Source organism: Centroberyx gerrardi, chromosome 10, assembly GCF_048128805.1.
Source record: "Centroberyx gerrardi isolate f3 chromosome 10, fCenGer3.hap1.cur.20231027, whole genome shotgun sequence".
Lineage (NCBI taxonomy): Eukaryota > Metazoa > Chordata > Actinopteri > Beryciformes > Berycidae > Centroberyx > Centroberyx gerrardi.
In genome coordinates, this window is record NC_136006.1 from 4371908 (window position 1) to 4394579 (window position 22672).

The following is a 22672-nucleotide window of genomic DNA, read 5'->3' on the forward strand; positions in this document are numbered from 1 at the left end:
GACTTATTTTTCTTCAAAAATTACTCAAACCGATTAATCAATTATCAAAATAGTTGGCGATTAATTTAAAAGTTGACAACTAATCGATTAATCGATTAATCGTTGCAGCTCTATCTGGATCGTTGTCTTGGCAACATTGCAACGCAATTACCAGCATGCTGCAGTTGTCATTCTTGGGGACACGAATAGGTACAAGTCTGAAACCATCTGCATCAGACATGGACTGAAACAAGTTGTGGCTAGTGCAACGAGAAAAGCCAGTCAACTTGATTCACTTTTTACCAACATTTCTTCCATGTATGAGCCACCTGTGCATCTGCCCCCCGTTGGCACTTCTGACCATCAAACCATCATGTGGAACGCTGGCAAATGGCCCTCCAAGCCCACACAGTACATCACTCGCCCAAAACGCGCACCTGAGGCAATGAGGCAGCTGGGTCTTCTCATGAACACTACAGATTTTTCCCCCATTCATGAGGCCACTGACCCTGAGGTTAAGGTTATGGCCTTCACTTCCACTATTGGGTCCATCCTGGATAAAGCTATCCCACTACAGAGAGTCTCAATTACTAACAATGACAAGCCCTGGATGACTGTACAAATTAAAAATCTGATTAAAGAGAGACAGCATGCGTTTTGCTCTGGCGACAAAACTGCCTACAGAAATCTACAATCAACTATTGTCAAAAAAATCAAGAGTGCCAAACAGCGATACTACAAGAATGAGGTGGAGGAGCTGCGGTGCTCTAACTCAAAACAGTGGTTTAAGTCTGTTAAAGCACTTATGGGGATGGATGATGATGGGCGAGCTGTGGTACCACAAGACCCCAACATCTTGCAGCGTGAGTGCGACGCTCTGGCCACGCATTTTGCTTCAGTATGGGACCAAGTGGACCATTCTATTCCATCTGAGGCGGATGTTACTCACAAGCTGGCAAATGGTGCTTTACCTCTCCTGAGCACTGGGCAGGTTGAAGCTAGACTCCGCAAAGTTAATGCGAGGAAGGCAGCCGGACCTGACTGCATTCCCTCTTGGGTATTAAAGACTTTTCATGAAGAATTGGCGCCTGTGTTATGTGATGGTTTTAATACATGTATCCAACACAATATTTTCCCAAATCAATGGAAAGAAGCCTTGGTGGTCAAAGCTGTTCCCAAAAAAGCAAAGCCCAGCTTTCCAGCTGACTACTGTCAAATTTCATTAGTCAGCTGTGTTGGCAAAGTGTATGAAGGGGTCCTAAGGGATGCCCTTCTGGAGGACACAAATTCCAAAATTGCCCCATCACAACATGGGTTTATGGCTGATAGATCAACTGTCACTGTTCTGATTCAGATCCTGCAATGCTGGCACAAAGCACTCAATAACAACCCCAAAATGGACGTTCATGCTGTTTTTGCTGATTTCTCCCGTGCTTTTGACACAATTAAGCACTGTCAATTGCTTCATGCACTGACTGACATGTCTGTCAGACGCCCCCTTTGGCTCATTGTTAGGAGCTCTCCGAGTGACAGAGAGCAAAGGGTGCAGTGGGGTTCCTGTGTGTCTGATCCCTGTGCAATACCAGCTGGTGTCCTCCAGGGGGGGCTATTATCCCCATTGCTCTTTGTCATTTGCATCAACAGCCTGGATTCACGTCTGCCTCCTTCTGTTATCCCTGTGAAATATGCCGATGACCTTACAATCACGGAGCTCCTGATGGGGTCTCTACCTGGCCTGTCTCAGAAGGCCTTGGATTCTGTGGTTGAATGGGGACGGGAGTTTTCACTGGCAATGAATGGAGCCAAGACCATGGATATGGTAATCAGCGCCAGGAGAGAGGACAACATCCCCTCTCCACCGCCTCCAACAATTTCTGGACAAAACATCAGTAGAGTCTCCACCTTTAAACTGCTCGGAGATCATCTGATTTGTCATGGGATGCCCACGTTGAGAATATGCTCTCAAAGACACGGCCAAGGATCTATTACCTCAGTGTTGCCAAAAGAGCTGGTCTTCCATGTGACGTTCTAAAACAAATATACCTGACCTTCATTCGTCCAATCCTTGAGCATGCCAGCCCAGTTTGGGGTGGGCTGACAAAAGGCCGGTCCGAGGAGCTGGAATGGGTACAAAAGCGATGCTGCAGGATTATTGGCACTCCGGCTTCTTCTCTTCCATCTTTGAGTGAAAGGCGTGGTGAGGCCGCCCTGCGTACCCTCACCAACATACTCAAGGAGAGCTCATCCCCCCTGCATGGTTTCCTGCTTGCAGCCTCGCTTCGTCAGCGCAGGGAATATGTAGCGCCCACGAGCAGAACCAAAAGACATGAACTCTCCTTTATTCCTCGTGCTCTTAAATAGTTTTTTTAAATGACCTATTTATTTTAGGGTTTATGTTTATGTTAATTAATCGAAATTTTATCGAAATCGCAATATGGCCTACTGCAATTTTCAAATCGCAGGAGGCGCAATATTTGTTAAAGGCGAAATGTGTGTCAAAATACCATTTTAAATGAAATATTGTCATGCTGCAGAGATGTCCTGCCTACACATCATATTCTACAGACTTAAGAAAACATCTTTGTTTGGTACAGATCCCCGCAAAAATCACACCATAATCATTTTAATACGTATTTCAATGAAAATGAGAATAATGATGTAAAAATTATCATTCCCTCTAATATCGCAAATCATATCGCAATTGCAATATCAGTCAAAATAATCGCAATTAGATATTTTTTCAAAATCGTTCAGCCCTATTTATGTTCTTAATTTCATGCTTCTGCTTATGATGTTGATCGCTGTAATGTCTGACGCATTTCAGGATTCACTGTTTAAAAACTGTGTTTTTATGCTGTTGTACCCTGCCTTATCAAACTTTAATAAATGAAACTGAAACTGAAAGTGAAACTGAAAGAGCATTATATATTAACCAGATCTTCACAGTCGGGTCCAGGGATCAGAACGGACATTCTTTCAGTTACAGGTCAGCTTCTCTACCTTTCAGGCCTCCACCGCTCGTTGTAATAAGCTTTTCTCCATATGAAGCCCTCCTCCCTCCCACCGCTCACAGAGCCTTGGTAGGACGGAGGCAACATGGCAGCAGCGGAGAGCGTCCTACCTGTTCGTAGAGCTTCTCGTCCACCAGCAGGTACGTCTTGGCCCAGCGTCTCAGGAACCAGACGATGTCCTTCCCCATCTGAGGGCTCAGCAGCTCCGTCAGGCTCGCTCTGGTCGCCCTGGACTCCACCTCCGACGTCCGCAACACCGCCGACAGCAACCTGCAGAAGACAAGAAGAAGATGACTGTGAGGGTGGAGGCAACAAAGCAAGGGATTAAGGGAGGAGGAGAAACATAGAAAGGAAGAGGATGAGGAGGAAGACGGATGAGATGATGGAGGAGGATGACAGAGGGCAGCAATTTTTGCGTCAAGTCTAGCTATAACTTTCCGTTAAATTTTATGGACTGGCTGGTGGAAGCATCTTGCTTTGGTCTGTACATTGGCTTGAATGGGTTGTGATTGACAGGAGGCGGGTCTTAACATAACCACAGAGAATAGCTATTGGTTGAAACTTTTATTTTGGAGAGGAAAACATGGAAACCAGACAGGTAGTGAACTGAAAGCAGTATCTTGTGGTATGGTGCAGTATGGCAAAACTGATTTAAAAATATCTGTCGGAATTAACATTAAAGGGATGGAAAATGTAAAAAAATGAAAAGCTCAAATCACGCTGGACTTGCCCTTTAAACTTGAGCCTGGCTTTTCCAAAAGTGAGCCCCCAACAAAATGAGCAAACCTTGGTGGATTTTCATTACCTTGCTGTCCTTTGTGAGGCCCACTCTCTCACATAACACACACACACACACACACACATATATATGAAAGGCCAGAGAGACAGAGGGCTTAAAGCAGCTTATGGGTCCTGTGTGTGTCGGAGGACGGGGTCCATCCTCCGGTCCCACCACCCTCCCCCCCCCCCCCCGCGGTCCGGCACAGCGCACGGTTTCACATTGTTTGCAGAAAACAAAACCCCATTGACATTTGCCTGGGCCGGGGTCGACGCTCGCTATTAGGAAACCTGATGCCACCGGCCGCTCGTCGCTCCAATCCTCTGTCATGGCTGTCACCCCCTTTCACCCCCCCCCCCCCCCCCCTCATTCCATAATGAACAATCTAGAACGCACCGAGGCTCAACGACCTTCAGCAGACACAATGCTGTGACTGCAGCGACTATCTATTGTCGTCACTGTGATTATCTGCACGTACACACACACACACACACACACACACACCTTGGCCCTCCGCAGACAGACATCGAGTGCCTTTCTGACAGCCAACAGCCCTGAACCAAAACAGTATCAGTGGAGTTTGATATGAGAAAATGTTTCAGGATGTAAAACATCAGCGGTAAACGTCAGGTTTTGGTGTCAGTCCCTCAGAATCAAAGAGCGAGGGCTTCTTCTTTCTAGAGCCGCCATTTTGCACCGAGAGACGTTCAACAATCATACAGGGAGAAATCCATCGTAGAAGAGGAGAGAGACCAGTTTCTGCACCCACAGGAGCAGGAGAGAGACCAGAATGCACTGCAGCATCAAGACAGGTTGCATTTTGAGTAAGGGGGTGCGGTCACAATCACAGACACACACTTCTGCTCCAAAACAGGGTCAGTTTTGAAAGCCAGAAATCTCAGCAGCTGGCCAAGTAATCATTGAGTCATTAGTATTGATTGAAAAACCCTTTCAACCCCTGCAGATATGGTACAGGACAGTAAAAATGATACTTATTGTACAAATGATACACACGTATAACACAAAAGAGCGCTGTGCTTCAAACAGGTTTTCAAACAGTCGCACAGCAGCAGCAGAAGCCAGGCGCAGCCTCCCTTCCCTCGAGCGTCTGCCGGGCGCCGCGAGCTCAAACGGCGTCCCCGTGGAAACGGAGGCCGACTCCTCCAGTTCCTCCTGTTCAGGACCCTGCGGCTCATCCGGCACCTGGCCTCGTCCTAATTAAATTACTGATGAAGCTGGGGAGTGGCAGCGTGGCGGCCGGGCTGCCAGGAAGCACCAACAGGCCCTGTGTGTGTGTGTGTGTGTGTGTGTGTGTGTGTGTGCATGAGAGAATAAAGTGTATCTATAAAACTGTGCGTATAAGTGTGTGAGTGTTTAAACATAAGTGTGTGTATGAGTGTTGGTAAATGTGTTGGTAAATGTGTGTGAATGAGTGTCTATGTGCTACTGTGTATGTACTGGTGTGTGTGTGTGTGTGTGTGTGTGTGTGTGTGTGTGTGTGTGTGTGTGTGTGTGTGTTTCTGGCATGGCTGGGCTTGTGCCAGGACATTCCCCCCCTATTGGGACTGGTGCTACCACACCCTTAGGGGTTCTGGGAAGCATTAGGGACAGAGGGTGTGTGTGAGAGTGTGTGGGTGCATGCATGCATGTATGAATGTGTGTGTGTGTCTGTGTGTCTGTGTGTGTGTGTTAGCGTTGATTGCACGTGACAGTGGATAAATTGTGTATGCATCCGTGTGTGAGAGAGTTTGAAAGCATGTGTGCATGAGAGTGTGTGTGTGTGTGTGTACAGTATGACAGTGTGCAAGTCTGTGAGTGTGTGTGTTTATGAGTGTGTGTGTGTGTGTGTGTTTTAAGGGTGTGTCATCTAGTGCTGGGCGATATCGCTGAAATCAATATGAGAATGATAAGGATTTTTTTTTTATATCAATAACTATCACTTAGGCTTAGGTATGCAAAATGTTAAATAATCAAATGGATGTTCATTGAATAGAACTGCATGGTAGTGAGTGGTGATGTTATTTATTTTTATTTTATTTGTTTATTTTGTGTACAAAAAAACATGAATCACTAAGCTACGATCTAATTTCCATCTGCATCTGTCCCACAAAACTCTGACAATTTTCAAATAATATTCCTTAAAATGTTTCGTACCTCATATTGTCAGTTTTGGAATAAAATTTGCTTGTCATATCATCAATATAGACAACAGAACTGTGTGTCACAATAATCACAATACAATCACAATATGATTCCACTGAAAGATAAAAGATAAAATTGAATTATCGCCCCGGCTCTCGCGTGCCGTCCCGGGTCAGAGGCGTCTCGACCGCATTAGGCCAAAACCGCAGTGAAAGTTTTTACTGCCTGTGTTCTACGGGCCGCTCATCCAGACGGCGTCGGAGCGTGAACGCCAAGCACCTGACCCCACCTTTAGCTTTACGGGGCGACGGTGAAAAGGCCTCGGGGCCCCGGCGAGCCTGCGGCAGCCAGGAGAGTCTATTCCTGGCGGGTCACTCTCTCTCTCTCTCTCCGGGTTTATTGGGGTCCGGACGGTAAGTGAGAAGCACTGTCACAATGCCCAAGGACCGCTGGAAACAAAGGAGCGGCATCTCTTCCATGACGACAATCCCTTTGAGGGCAGGTTGACGCGTCCTTGACTCCAGACTCATTTGTATACAATACCAGCGACGTACTATATTGGTGTTGACTTCAGAAATATGTATTGTTTGATAGCCGACCTCTCCGGCGCGGGTTGAGAAAATGTTTCATGGCTTGGTTGGAGTCAGAAAAAAGTGTCAAAAATTGTATAAATTGTACACTGCCGGTCAAAAGTTTGGACACACCACATTTTTCTTTATTTTTACTATTTTCCACATTTTAGAATAGCAGTAAAGATGTCAAAACTATGAAATAACACAAATGGAATTATGCAGTGACTAAAAAAGTGTTAAACAAATCAAAACTATTTTATATTTTAGATTCTTTAAAGCAGCCGCCCTTTGCCTTGATGGAAAGACAAAGGCTTTGGAAAGAAATTCATACATAGGATCAACTTCACTATTTATATTTGTCTAAGAAACACATCTCAAGTATTTCAGCAGAAGCCTTTAGATCAAAATGGCTTTAAGAGAATGAAAAACAAAGAACATTCAATCAGGTGTCCAGACTTTTGACTGGTAGTGTGTGTAACTTTTTTCTTTTTTACTTTCTCCCTTTTTTCTTCTTTTTAAGAAAAGCCTAACTAGGCACAGGAGTTGGAAACCAGCAATATCTGCAGCCTAATCTCTGTATGCAGAACAGTTGCATCAACTTGTGGCACTATGTTAATTTGCATTGTCCCTATCAAATAAATGAATAAATAAATACTATAAATGTATTTTTCAAACCTTTATCCATGCTAAATTTGCCATACGCTCTGCATTTGCTCCACGTTCATTCTGTTCCACACATTCACACCTGGGGGTTCAGTGCCTTGCTCAAGGGCGCATCACTGGCCGTCACTGAGGGCCGGAGAGTATTACTCATTCACTTTCTCTACTCAGATTTTCCTAGTTGGTCCGGGGATTCAAGCTGGCGACCTTCCAGTTCTCCAACCTTTAACACTACAGCTGTCCCCATGTTGGCAAAAAAGCAAAAGAATTTAAGTTTTCCCCTCAATCCCTGGGAAGTCTTTAGAGATACGGGCTTTTCTACAGACAAGGCAAGATTTGCAAATCAATTTGGTTCTGATTGCCTGAGTTTGAATTCAGACTGAAACTTTAACCATGTCTCCCCCTCTCTGAAGTGACCTGGACTCTCCTTACAAGCAGTGCAGGAAACCTTAAGTCAAACCACTGGCCACAGAGGCTAATGGGTTCCAACATTCATCAGCCTCTTTCACCATTTTACCAGCCAAATATAGAAAAGAACCTCCGGAAGATAGTTATTTACCTGCCAGAGTGTCTAGTAGAATGGACAAAATTAGTTGCCAAAACCAAAATTTACCACTATTTTGCAGGCAGAAATTCACCACCAAGCTTACAAAAATGCTGAAAAAGCAGAGAAGAGGCACCAATTCCTAGCCTCACAACTAGGAAATTACATCTATTTACCAAGGCTGGATAATAACTGATGAATCCTCCTTGTTTTTCCAGCAACATCCTGCAGAAATACCCCGTAATGTCCCATGTATCAAACCAAGCGAGTCCTCACCAAAACAAACCGATCAAATTAAATTCAAAGCATCTCGTCACTCTCTTGAGAAAACAAAGGACCGTCCGCCTCACCTGATGACGGAGTCGGTGCGGTTGCAGCCCGGTATGGAGGAGGCCTTCTCCCCCGGCGAGCCCAGGATCTGCAGCGTGGTGTTGATGTCCACCTCCGTCGAGTGTTTGATGGAGAACTCCATCACCTCCGAGGGGATCAGCGGGGTTTCGCCCTGCGGGTCGTCCGCTAATAGATACCCTGCAGAACACACAGACGCAGATCAATGACAACCGCCACTGATCACCCAAACACTAATGGGGCAAACGGCATGAGATGTTAAATTGGGTGGATAAGTGGAGGTAGTTGGGTGTTACAAAACATATCTAAGGAAAGTTATTGAGGGATTGGAGATTTTAGCCTGGAGATTTTCAGTCACAAGTCCACTTCTTCTAGACCAGTGATTCTCAACCTTTTTCATATCAAGGACCCCTAATTTAGTCCACATTAGGGCCACGAACCCCCATTTGATGAGATTTTGTCTCTCGAACCCAAATCTGAGAATATATTTATTGTCAGATATGATTTTGTCCAGAATTCCACGACTATCTGTATTGTAGGTAGAGAGATAACAGAGAAACTATGAGTCATTTTTCCACATTCTCTAATTGTGTTAGAAGTTTAACAATTCATCAATTTGCTGGGGACCGCTTGGAACCCCCTCAAGGACCCCTGGTGGTCCCCGGACCCCACGCTGAGAACCACTGTTCTAGACCATCACCGCCCGCCCTGAATCTGTCCGGTATGTTCCAGCCTGTTCACCTACTCTTACTGTTCTTTTAAAAAAATATATTTTTTGGGCATTTTCACCTTTTTTAAACAGTTGAAAGTGTAGAGACACAGGAGACATTGGGAGTGAGAAGGGGGTGAGAAGCGACAAACGGTCCTGGGCCGGATTCAAACCCAGGACGTCACGTTTTCATGGTACACACTTAGCCCACTGAGCCACCAGGACGCCCCCCTTACTGTTCTTATCATCGTCTCAAACTAAAGAAAATAAAGAGGAAAACTGCCCCCACAACACAGTTTTTTTACACCATGTGAAAGTAAAAACTCTCAGCTGGAACACACACACATAAAACTGAATGGCGGGGAACGGGCGCCGCTGCCCCCGCACGCCTTTAACGATAACGATTCACACTCCAACCCACAGATCTGGGTGGAGCTCAGTTCTTCTATCTTGTTCGGTAATAAAGTCAGTGAAGTGGAACATATTGCACTGGAAAAGACATTTGTTAAAACTTTACAATGGCTGTATCCCAGTGTATGAACATATCATACGACATTTCATGGACTTTTCCAAAGTGCCTGCAGTACCATGCGTGCATTCATGTTTTTTTTTTAGCATGGATAGCCTTTGTGGGAATTGAACCTCCAACCCTGGCAGTGTCAGTGCCTTGCTGGATCCAGTGAGCTAAACAGACAATGATGGAAAACTAGTCGAAGTTCAACGTCTAATACTATGCAAGTAATTTAAGAAATGTGCTAAAATTGAGACGAAAATGAGGGTTATAGGAAACTGGTTGTACCAACTACAAACAGAGTATTACTATAGTATTACAGGTAATACTTTACAATAAGGGTACATTAATCATTAACTAACCCTTAATTAACAGTTAACTAATGTGTCTGGTAATCATTTACTAATGGTGTTCATGTTAACTAAAGTATTAATTTATACATTATTTAATAGTCATCTTTATAAACTATTAAATAATGTATAAATTAATACCTTAGTTAACATGAACACCATTAGTAAATTACACATTATTTAACTATTAATTAATGCTTAATAAGCATTAACTAACCCTTAACAGTGTACCCTTATTGTAAAGTGTTACCATATTACAATACTTTTCCACAGGTTAACACACTGGAATAAGTCCACTGTAAAGTATTACGTTTGTTTTGCTTTAAATCCATTTACACAACAACATGCCTGGCTCCAGATTCGTCCCACTGGCAGCCTGCGCCTCCCAAAGTCGAATTCGATCACATCAATACTCCGTCACACAGCAGCCTACAGGCCTAAATTTAGCAGCGGTGGATGATCTGTACCTCCCTAGAGTGCAGTTGGAGGTTTCATTTTATGCTAACGGGAGGTAATGAGACTGAATAAATAAATAAATAGATGTATAAATAAACGTGACACGGGGATAATGAATCTCACACTTCTCAGATCTGACCTCGGATCAAATCCAGAACCTTCTCCCCTGCGCTGTCTCCTGCTTTTCAATGTCCTGCTGTCTGCCTTGATGAAGAAAAATGCTGCCAGAGAGGAGAGCGGACTTCCAAAAAAGACATGAATTCAGTGGGAGTTTTATGTGGACTCCTGAGGCTGACCTGAGACCAGTATGAGCCAGTGGATGTCTTCATACAGGTCGTCCAGGACTTTGCGGTCGACTGATCCGGGGTCAGGCGAGGCCATGAGCTGCTGCTGCGTCCTCTGCAGCTGACCGTGGAGCCGCGTCACCCGGTCCTCCAGCAGGCTGCGGGGTCAGAGGGCAAAGGTCAGTCACTCACTGTTATGTACTGTCTATCTTTTTAAATATTTAACCCCAAAAGGTTATTTAAAAACAAAAAACACCACACAAGTATAAAGTAATACTCAAGCTGACCAAATGGCTCAAACGTACTGAGAAGAAACCAGTTAGTTGTACTGATTGTAGCCTTGCAACATACATTTTCACTGCAATTTTGATTCACTGATGAAATGTTTACATTGTGAAAACACAAGAGAGCTAGTGAAAAAATAAATTGGTTTAGTTTATGCATGCATTATCAAAGCAGAAGTAGAATAAATGAAACAGGTAACGCAATGAAATCTGGATTCTCTCATTTGTAAAGAATGAATTTCCAGTAGAGAATAAGTGTGATGTTGAGGTTAAGAGGCCTGCATAAGTGTTTCTTCCCCCCCATCCACACTTAAAGATAATGTGAAATTAACTATATACAGGAATATGACAGGGTTGTAATTAGGGCTGAACAATTAATCGAAATTTTATCGAAATCGCAATATGGCCTACTGCAATTTTCAAATCGCAGGAGGCACAATATTTGTTAAAGGCGAAATGTGTGTCAAAATACCATTTTAAATGAAATATTGTCGTGCTGCAGAGATGTCCCGGCCTACACATCATATTCTACAGACTTAAGAAAATATCTTTGTCTGGTACAGATCCCCACAAAAATCACACCATAATCATTTTAATATGTTTTTCAATGAAAATGAGAATAATGATGTAAAAATTATCATTCCCGCTAATATCGCAAATCATATCGCAATTGCAATATCAGTCAAAATAATCGCAATTAGATAATTTTTCAAAATCGTTCAGCCCTAGTTGTAATCTGGATGACAAGAAGTAATTGTGGTGTTCTGACTGGAGGTGAAAAGTCGTTCCACCAATAGGAAACAAGGAGAGAGAAGAGTCAAAACCGGGTGGAGAGATGACAAGGTCGCCGCAGGGAAGGCACAGCTAATTTTGGCAGTGTGTGTGTGTGTGTGTGTGTGTGTGTGTGTTACCTGGTGAGCAGGGGGATGCAGTGGTCGGCGGCCACCCGTCCCAGCATGCCGATGCTGGCCAGCTGGTCTGAGAACAGCTCTCTGTCGTCCTCCTGCAGCTCGTTGATCTCCTCCTCCTCGTGAGACGATATGCCGTTCACCGACTGCAGGGGGGAAGGAGGATATTCCACCAAAACACACCGTGACCATCGATAACGAGCAGTGAAAAGTCAGTGAGCGTCTGTGTCTGTAGCGCCTGTGTCTGTAGCGGTCGGTGCCTCACCAGGTTGCGGGTGCCGTCGGGGGCGGCCAGGTGACACTGGATGTAGGAGTTGAAGACCTGGACGGCCGGCTGGACGAAGCAGCCGCGAGGGAAATGCTCCTCGTCCTGCACCAGCGTCAGCCACGACTCCAGCAGCTTGTCGTACGCCTCCATGTAAACCATGTCGTCCTTATCCAGCTGGGGAGGGAGGGAGGGAGGGAGAGGAGGGAGGGAGGGAGAGGAGGGAGAGGAGAGGAGAGGAGAGGAGGGAGGGAGGGAGGGAGAGGAGGGAGGGAGGGAGGGAGGGAGAGGAGGGAGAGGAGGGAGGGAGAGGAGGGAGGGAGGGAGGGAGAGAGGGAGAGGAGAGAGAGAGGGAGGGAGAAGAGAGAGAGAGGGAGGGAGGGAGGGAGGGAGGGAGAGGAGGGAGAGGAGAGGAGGGAGGGAGGGAGGGAGGGAGGGAGGGAGAGGGAGGGAGAGGAGGGAGGGAGAGGAGGGAGAGGGAGGGAGAGGAGGGAGGGAGAGGAGGGACGGAGGGAGAGGAAGGAGGGAGGGAGAGGAGGGAGGGAGGGAGGGAGGGAGGGAGAGGGAGGGAGGGAGGAAGGGAGAGGAGGGACGGAGGGAGAGGAAGGAGGGAGGGAGAGGAGGGAGAGAAGGGAGAGGAGGGAGGGAGAGGAGGAGGAGGGAGGGAGGGAGAGGAGAGTTTGGGGAAAAAACATCCATAAAATTCAGAAATGATCTGCTGAATGAGACTATTTTTTTAGTTTTATGTTCACTATAAATGACACACTCTTGTGCTTGATGCCTGTCATCACCAAGGATATTACAGTTAGAAACTACGACTTAAACTAGGCATAAAAAAACATTTTAGTAATAAAAATAAAAATAAAAATTACTAAACTAAAACCTAATGGAGAGGTGGAGCTATGTGGGGAAAAAAGCAAAAACACTAGCAGGGTTCACACTCATTCCTCATTCCGTAGTATTTTCATACCCAAGCCTAGGGCTGCAACTAACAATTACTTCCATTATTGATTCATCTAACGATTATTTTTTAAATTAAATTGATTAATCATGTAGTCTATAAAATGTCAAAAATAATGACAAATGCCCATCATAAGTTCCCAGAGCCCAAAGTGATTCTTCAAATGTCTTACTGAGTCTGAGCAGCAGCCAAAAACCCAAAGTATTGATTTATAGTGAATACTTGATAAATGACTTCAATGATTAAATCGATTGCCAAAATTATAATTGATTAATTCCTGTCGATCGACTAATCAATTCAGCGCTACCCAAGCCACATATTTTTCAGACTGCTGCTGAATCAGATCCATACATCAATTTTGTTTTTTTTGTTTGCTTATCAATATGTTAGCCTTGTCAACTTACATATTTGGTTGTCGCTGCTATCAACAGACTTTAAAATGGTAAGTATTAATAAGTTTGCATCGCTAATAGGCATAAACAGAGACCAACAACATTGCTAACCTGTTGGCTGTGACTTGCAAGATCCGAAAGGCTTATTTAAAAAACCCCGATCTCAAACACCTCTGGGTTTACCCGCCAAACTGATTTATTTGAACGCAACGAAGAGGATCTGCAGGCGCGTTACTCACCACCTCCTCTAGGGCGGCGCTGCGTCCGAAGGAGCAGGTGAGCAGCGTGAGGCAGTTGATGAAGGAGGTGAAGAGGTCGCTGGGCAGCGCCGTCAGCACGCTGCGAGGGAACATGGTGATCAGGTTGGAGATGATGTTGGAGATGCCCACCGCCTCCGAGTCCTCGATCTCAATACTGGGAGACACAAAGAGAAAGTAAAAAAAGAAGATCTCACCTGCGATGTGACAGCACACTTTTATACTGTGAAATCAACAACAGTCCTAAGTTTTTTTGGATGTGCGCTTTTTTCTACTTAATTCGTTAAACTTTGTCTACTCTACCAGCCACTTTAGCAGGTAACACCATCATCTCGACGCTCCTTACTCATCCTAACAGGTAGTTTGTTAGTAAAACAGTGAAGGAATCCACTGGTCATTGCAGCCAGTGGGGGAAAGAATAGGGTCCAACTGCTCTTTCTTTTCCATATTCAGTTCAAACCCTTTGCTTTGGCCTGAAGAAGACCAGTTTCCACGCTGCAGGGTGAAGCGGAGGCCGAGGCTGAACCGGGGTCAGTTTCCACTTTACCCACTAGTGACTGAGGCTAGGAAACAAGGCAGGAAAAACTGATCCTTAACCAGAACTCACGGGCAGCTTGACCCCTCAGCAGTTTTCCCACAGACGCAACGGACAGAGAAGTGACTTTTATCATCTGATCATACCAAGAAGCGTCTGTATTATCTTCAAAACCAGATATGGAAGCGGTGAGGCTTGCGATCTGAATTCGGCACAGTCTGAACCGAATCCGGCCGTAACACCCATATAAGCAATGTAAAGAGGTGGTGAGGGAGAGCAGGAAAAAGTAATGCAGACACAGGCTTAAATAAAGCGCATATATATACACACACGATACATGACAGCCGTTTTCAGGCCGAGTGCGGACATGCAGCTTTGAGTCAGATCTCAAAAATCCCGTTGAAATGTCAAGTGTAACCATAGCCAGAGAGAGAGAGAGAGAGAGAGAGGGTTTCACATGCCACAAAGGTCATGAATCAGACTCAAACTCACAGCGTCATGAGTGTACGGCGGCCCGCTGAGCCATGTTGCTCCCATGTTGTGTTCATTAACACCTACACTGCTGCAGGCGATGCTTTGCTTTGATTTACTTTGTTTTACTTTATTTTTTCTTTGTCCAGCAGCTGTGACTGACGACTGGGATGTGCGTCTTTTCTGAGTTTTTCTCCATGTACTGTAAGAACGTCCTGGGTCATTTTCTGCATTTCTGTTTATTTAATAATAATGAAATAATGCAGTACGTTACTGATCCCCATGGGGAAATTCTCTTTTTTCCCCCACTTTTTCCCCTCAAGAGAGGTCAGAGGTCAGAGTCTGGAGCTGGTGGGGGATTCAGTGCCTTGCTCAGAAACACTTCAGCAGGACAGATGTCAGCAGATATCGAAGTACAGTCTGTCGAAACCATTTGATTCGTTTTAAACTTGATTTATATAGCGCTTTTCTAAACAGACGATAAAATACATTAAAAAAAAGACCATAAAAGACATTGAAATATTACAAAAAAAATAATAACAAAAACACACACAGCTTGCCGTAACGTTGTGGAAGCTGAGCTGGAGTTTGGAGCTCAGCGCCTCTGTGTGTCGGAGGCCTAGCTAACCCCTATCAGATGGAGTTAAATTGCGAGCAGAGCTGTTCAATCACTGCAGATCGGCCATCCCTCTCTGCATGGTTTTCCGATGAGGCAATTGGAAAAAAGCTCCAAGAATAGGTGATTACAGACGGAGCGAGAGAGGAGGGAAGAGAGAGAGAGAGAGAGAGGGAGCGAGCGAGAGCCTGAGAGAGAGAGAGAGAGAGACCCCTACTCACTGAGTCACGTGCTTCAACGGCAAGATGGTGTGTGTGTGTGTAAGTGTGTGTGTCTCTTAGTTATTTATACATTAGAGCGTGGCCCCTTAATTCAGATCAGAACCACTTCCACTAAAGACACACACACACACACACACACACCCCTCCTACTTACTGGCCCTGATAATCACGTCTTTCTCTCTCTTTCACACACACTCACACACATAACAGACAGCTTAAAATCTTTATTTACCTAGTTAAGATTGACTGACCGCATATTCTGTTTTTTCCTGCTTCAACCTGCTTCACTTTCATCCAGTCACACACACACACATTCACACTGGGAGCTTCCCAGTACAACCATGAGTACAGTCGTTCAAAATCCTTATTTAAAAAGGTCCTCTTCATTTTGTGGCTCGACTCATCCCGTACACCAGAAATGTAAAAGCAGTCAGAGAGGCAGAATACTGCGGCGCAAAATTAAACCAACCAGGTTCAAGCGGTCCTTTGTTCCTGCTGCCATTAATGTATTCAGCAGTCAGCACTGAATCCAGTTTTACAGACGCTTTACACTGTGAAAATATCTTTATTGCTACCAACCCATTTATTTACTTCAGACTATAACTACTAGAGACCTGTAAAACGTATTTTTAGAATTGCTGTAGTTTGCTTTTTGTTGATGTTTTTATTGTTACTGTGTGTGTGTGTTTGTGCACCGGGGACCAGATGAATTTCCTAAAGGGATAATAAAGTTAAACTTGACGACCACAGTCTTCTGGAGGTGAAGTGCCTTGCTCAGCGGCACCTCGGCAGCACTTGAGGTTGAGGGAGCGGACAGCGTTTCCCGTCCGCCCCGGGATTCGAACCAGTCACACGCCTGCTTCTCTTCCCTCCAGGTTACCGCTGCCCCTCCCCTCCCCTCCCCTCCCCCCCTCCCCTCCCCCTCCCCGCCCCACCGCTAAAAACAGACCAGTAATCTCTTTTAATGCATCTTCCTGAAGCCCGGCGCTCTGATTCCCAGCACCACATGCAGGAACGATCAATATCCTCTCAGCAGCCTCTCTTCTCCCTGGACGGCTCAAAATGTTTCTCAACACGCCGTCAAAAGCTTAATTTCTTCATCTTCATCGGCCCTAAAGTCAACCAGGTGATACAAGAATCGCAGAACTATAACGACAGAGGATTCTCCGTGCCTCAGGTTGCTCAAAACCAGGGAAAAAACATGCAAATCTAATGCCAGAAAAAGCATGAATTAGCGAGTGAATCACCTCGGTTGATAATTTAAAAAGTTGGCTATATAGATGTGGCCCTAATTGTGGTTTTATGTTTCATATCTCAAATAATTAATTCACCGCTTTACCGGACGAAGCCAGCTGAACCGGGACCGAGCGTTAATAGATTATATCTGCCAGACGGAGCCGACTACAGGCTCGACACAAGTGTTGCATTACTTCTGACTGGAAGCGCTGACTGCTGATTTTTTTTTTGACTCGCATGCCCGAAACACAACTGATGCGGCGGAGAGACGAGCCGCGGCGGAGAGAGCGGCTGCGGGGAAGTGTGGGAGCGCGGAGGGAAATTAGCTTTAGGCTGCACATGAACAACAGAGGCTGCGTTTATTTCTTATGCAAATCAGCGCTCAAAACAATTCAGAGCTGCTGAGTAAAGGGAGATATTCAGCAAAATAGAAGGAGCTGATCACTGGAGCACACACACACACACACACACATTCATTTATGTCTTTATTATAGTGGATGCTGCCTGAGGAAGAGCTTTGTGCTTGAAACGTGTTGCAAAGCTAAATGTATAAAAGCCTTTTTTGGGTCCGTCCTTTGCTCACTTATGTACTTTTGTTCATTTGTGCACTTACATAGAGAATTAATAAACTTACTTTTTGCATTTAAGATACTTCCGGTTGAATTTTTGATTTATTATAGTGGAACCAGAGTGAAGTTTTGACACTCCTGCTTCTTTGTGATGAAGATGCAGTAACGTTGAAACCAGGAAAGGAGCTAACTCTTTCATCCACAGGACAAAGTAGGTAGTTCATCCCAAAATTCACCAGCCAACTGCATGTTTAGATTAGAACAGGACCACTAAATGATGGTCAGTTACCTGTCCAAGTGGCTGGTAGAGTAGATAAACTTACCAAACACACCCTGTGTTTACCAGCGTTTGGCTGGTGGCTGGTGTCGATTTCCCTCGCTGGTTGAAACACTAGTCTGTTTGTTTGGAATAAAGGCATAATTTGATCCACTTTCACATAAATTTTGTTTCATAGGAAACCGAGGGACGTCGAGCTGCTGGCTAACCCTATTTGGCACCGAATTGGAAGCCAGGCTATTCCTTCACCAGCCCATTTCCCAGCAGGCCTGTTGATGCTAGAATCAGAGACCTTTAAAAACACACAGAGACTCAACAAGCAATTACTTCCTGTAAATAGAGCAGAAATGGAACGGTGTGAGTCACTCTCCTGCTGGCTTCGGTCTCTTTACTCTGCCTCCATCACTTGTTGAGTCTCCGATTTTCAAAAACATGAAATCCTTGAGATGTTGGGGAAGGATAAACAGCTGCTGAGGCTGCAGCCGATGGTAAAATGACACTGTAAGTGCGTCTACTGATTGTGCCTTATGCTTGTGCGGATGCCTCATGCTGTAATGCAGTTGCAGCGGACAGTAGAGTACAGAGAAAAGCACCAGCCAAACTGCATATTCATTATACACTGAATTCAGAAAATATATTAGGGGCATTTGCCTGATATTGAGTTGAAGCTTCTTTTGCACAATCCACATATCAACAGATTAAAAATCCTTCTCTAACTCGTCTGCTTCTCTTTATTTACATCTCCTCCTTTGTGATTAGTATAGATTTAATAAGGGAAATCAATAAGGGATAATGTCTTTTACCTGGATTCACATCATCAGTGAATAAAAAATGTCCCTAATATTTTGTAGGTTCAGTGTACATTCAGTAACCGTGCAATTATGCAATTTTAACCGCAGAATATTTTGTTATCCCTCAGTGCATCACAGTACAATAACCTTTATTTAGCCAAGGGAAAGCAAATGCAGAGCGGTGCTTTCACTTCCCAGTGCAGCGGCTGTGCAGCAGCCCTTCAGCCCCTGGGATCTGCCTTCTATCAGCAGATTTGAATTAGTCCTCTGTGTTGTTTCTGAAGCCTCACCTATCAGTCCACCAAAAATCACTTCAAGGCTTTGCAGAATATCCAAGCTAAGACTTGACAAATTGTCCACAATGAAAGCATGAAAGAGATCACGAGGCTACTGATTAAATAAAACAGCTAGTTTGTTATTTTTGGTTATCAACTGGAATGCATCTTTGCCGCTGCTTTGAAGGCCGTATAATAATAACAGTTGTGTTCTTTTTTCAGCCCAAATAAGGGATCCCGCCCCCTTTCAGTCGAGCATGAAAATGATTGATTGATGATTTCCTTTAACTACGTCCAACACCAATATTGACTGTTTTATCTTTGTTTAAGTGGATTCTGAATCTGTTTTGAAGCTGCAATGAAAAAACAACAACAAAATAAAATTGCTAATTGTCAAACTTAGCTTAGCATTCCAGCATTTTGTTGTTTGGTTTCGTGACACGAGGATAACGCAACATCCGCACCATGATTGTTAGCAAACAATTTTTTACAAAATTCAATAACGCATTAAAATATGTAATTTGTCATTCGGAATGGACGATAACAATAAACATGTATTACCCAAGACAGGAAACTTATCAGCCAAATTTACCAGACATGATCACCGTTTTACCAGCCAATCAGATTTTTAGAACAAGACTCTAAATGATGGTTGGTTACCGGCCTCAGAAGCAGGTAAAGAGACTAAAACATACATAGTAATCATAAAATACTAATAATACTTCTTAACTAACTAGTTCTATTATCACTACTACTACTACTACCAACACTAATAATGATGATGTGTTATGTGTGTGTGTTGTCTTTCTGAGACACTGACCCGTTGATCATGCTGAGCAGCCCCTCCACCAGGTGGGCCAGGTAGGAGATCTGGGCGCTCTCGTCGGGGAAGATGGGCCCGTGCATGGAGGCCAGCTGGGCCAGGCACTGCAGGGAGTCCTGGGCCATGTCCGAGTCCTCCCGAATCTTCCTGTGTACCTGGAGGAAGAGAGGGGGGGGGAGGAGTTCAGTCTCAATTTGTAGTCTTTTCTTGGCTCTTTTTGTTTAGCAGGGATGGAAGGGGACACTTATCCAGTAAAGGGTTTTTAAATTAAAACAGAAGGTCAGTAGTATTTGGTTTTTTTTGTCTTAGTAAACTGTATAATCTAGTGGGTTTCTCACCTCATCTGCACACTTTTATTTCTTTTCTATTTAATTTGTTTTTATGCATTTTGTTTTAATGTGTGCAAAATAAAAATTAAAAATCATAAATACCCGAGTATTGTTGTTAATAAGTGCATTGGAGAAGAACAGACAGCCTACAAAACATATAGAAAACCTCGTGCACACTGTCAGTCAGTTTTAACATTTTACTGAGAAACCACAGAAAGTTTCAGTCTTGTCCTCCTGCCCACCTGCGACTAGAGAAGAAGAAACACTCATTTCTTTTTTTAATAAAGAGGGTCGGCCACCCCCTCCAAGTGCTGTGGGGTGAGTCAGGGTCTCAAATCCTCCCAGATTCCCCTGCGCACCTGCAGGACTGCAAGGCATTTAGCCGCCGTTCAGATCCAGAGTGACTTATAGTGTCAACAGTTGAAAAAGCTTAAAATTCCTAAATCACCGATATTGAAAGCGACCAATAGTAAGGAGTGCAAAGGTCACAGCCACAGCATACAATAACAGTAGAGGGATTAACATATTCTTTTGACCCTAGAATGATCATACAGTACAGAGAAGTGATGGGTAAGGAAATGAGGGCAACAGAGAAGATTTGTTTATAGATAAGGGAAAACAGGAGAGTAAGCACATGCATTTGTAGATTGTGCAAGCCCACATGTGGTCTTTACTCTGAGAAAACATCGACAGTGCCTCCACAGAGAGGTCAGAGGTCAGGCTCAGCTACCACAGGTGAATTTTGAAGCCAATCCTGAAGTGCAGCAGCAGCAGTTCCTCTAACGTCCGCTAGAGTCCGGCTCCAAAAAGACTCCAAACCTCCAACTCTATGAAGTCAATGGACCACAACCCAACTTTTGCTAAAAAAAAAAAAGTCAATAAATTTTTTCAACAATAGGTTATTGCCTCAGTAGCTAATTTCACTTCTTCTAATGTGTGTCCTTATGGCGATTTTCAAAATAATTGTGTCAACGGGATATAATGGATATAAAACATTGTTTTCCTGGTGATTGACAGGTCGCCTGTCCAGTGATGGACAGCTCGCCGATTATGGACCAATAGTATGCCAACGCTCCACAAAATGTCAACATGGCGGCGACCTTAAACCCAATCTCCAAGCTTCAAAACAGCCCTTCAGAAGCCAATGAGTGATGTCACACTCACTACCTCCATCTGTTTTACAGTCTGTTGTCAACACAGTGGTTTGACCCCGGTCCTCTGGTTAAAGGACGGTCTCCTTACTCACAACTCTAACCACATGCATCTGTAGTGGACCGGCTGTATTAAAGGTGTTATATGTAGCATTTTAAACATCAATATATCATTGTCAAGTTAATTGTGATAACTTAGTATAATTACTGTAAACAAATGGTCGAGATGATTGGTCTCCTCTATTGTTAGTGCTACTGTTTCTTCAAATTAAGACATTTCCCATCAGCCCTGTTGCTTCCTGCTGCAAAGAGGCTGTTGTCCTCCCCTTGCCGTCTTCTCTCTGGTGTCGCTCTGCGTACGTTTGTCTTCTCTTTTGCTTTACTGAGGAGGATAAACATGTTGGAAGTGATTTTTCCATCGGCTTTTCACTGGTTCAACCTTCTGGAATTATGCGAAACTAAAAAAAAAAAAAAGAGAAAGAAAATACCTGTCCAGTGGAGTGACGTTCCCTTAAGTGTTAATTTATAGCAACATTTCACGTTTGCATTTTGTCACGTATTGCAAGAAAAACCTGAAACCAGCTGTGTTTGAGCTGGAACTGACCGCTTCCCTGTTGTGTGCCGTAAAGTAATCTCCCTTTGTGCTGTAAAGTAATCCAGCAGCTTTCCTGTGAAATCTGACCCAGTGGCAAACAAAGTCAAATGCAGAGTAGAAGCCAGTAGAGGCTGACAGTCTTCTCGCCGATGGTCTCGTTTGTTTACGGTAATTATACTAATGTCTCAAAATGTATTTATTGATGTTAAAATGCTACACGCAGCACCTTTAAATGGGATATTTGCAAGGCACCTAAACACACACACACACACACACACACACCTTTAGGGGCTTTCTCAGCATGGTCAATAAATGACATCACCTCAGGCTCTGACTCATCCAAGAATAATGACTTGCCCTCCCCCTGTGATCAAGGTTTTCCCCGCCCCGGTTAAAGCTCTTCACTGTCCCACCTCAGTGATCTACTGACCACTTCGGGGAAAATCTAATAATACCTTCCTTTCATAAGAGTCCTGGATGTGAGCGAGCAGCCTTATCTTCCCTCCTGTCCTTTAGGAATGTCTTAAGCCCAACCGGCCCGAGGAGGTAAAACCACACCGCAGGCTGCAACTACCCGAGTCTCTAAAAAGCTGGAAAAACCCCGCTTTTTGTCTTATCCAGCGCCTGCGACACCTGCCCCAAACCCCACGAGCAGACGTTAACTCCTGCCTGTTCGAACGATGTCTCTTAAAAGGGCTAAACGGCAACTTAAAAGAATACGCAGCAGCCCGGGTCCTCCGTGGTCCAGACACTGAAACGCACTCACATCGCCTGAACTCTACTACTACTGGAAAGGAATTTAATCTACAAATGCTGCTTTTACCCTGATGCTCTGGCAATATCGCTTTATATTTTCCTGCCAGAAAAACACACTGAATTGAAATTCAATTGCAAAACACAACACAACTCTGCCGGGAAGTGATACATCTCAAGGCCAAGAGCGGAGAGGTGAACCTGCCTCATCCTCGCACACTGTCACCACGCTCAAAAACAGATCCGCCGTTTAATACTCACTGGTGTAACCCACAACACGCAAGCCGAGGCGTAGCGAAAACGGCGAATCGATTCCCGACGCGTCTCGTCTTCAGACAGCGTGACCCCTCCGATGCCACCCCTGCCGCGGCGCGTCAACCGGCGATCACAGAGCTCGTCTGAGGCGACGGACAGCCTCAATCAAACCCGGCGAGGGAAAGATCCCGCTCCTGATGGGAAAGATCTTTGCAGATTGGGTCTCATCTCAGTTTCGAGACGCCGCTCGGTCGTCGGATTTGGCGGGTCGTCCGTCCTGAGTTGTCACGCTCCGACAAGAGAGGAGGCATCGTTGATTGCCTTTGTACACACACACACACACACACACACACCGACTCAGACT

General features: G+C 44.7%; 1 protein-coding gene across 1 annotated transcript in view; it reads right to left on the reverse strand.

The window, feature by feature from the left end:
* The window catches only part of xpo4 (exportin 4), a 71068-nt gene that overhangs the window by 16212 nt on the left and 32184 nt on the right, over window positions 1–22672 (reverse strand). Inside the window, exons 8-14 of the mRNA XM_078286187.1 lie at window positions 19223–19380; window positions 13394–13568; window positions 11802–11978; window positions 11540–11682; window positions 10357–10502; window positions 8037–8214; window positions 3101–3260 (exon numbers count right to left, since the gene is read on the reverse strand). Of these exons, the coding sequence (XP_078142313.1) occupies window positions 3101–3260; window positions 8037–8214; window positions 10357–10502; window positions 11540–11682; window positions 11802–11978; window positions 13394–13568; window positions 19223–19380 (1137 nt within the window). The remainder of the gene's footprint in view (window positions 1–3100; window positions 3261–8036; window positions 8215–10356; window positions 10503–11539; window positions 11683–11801; window positions 11979–13393; window positions 13569–19222; window positions 19381–22672) is intronic.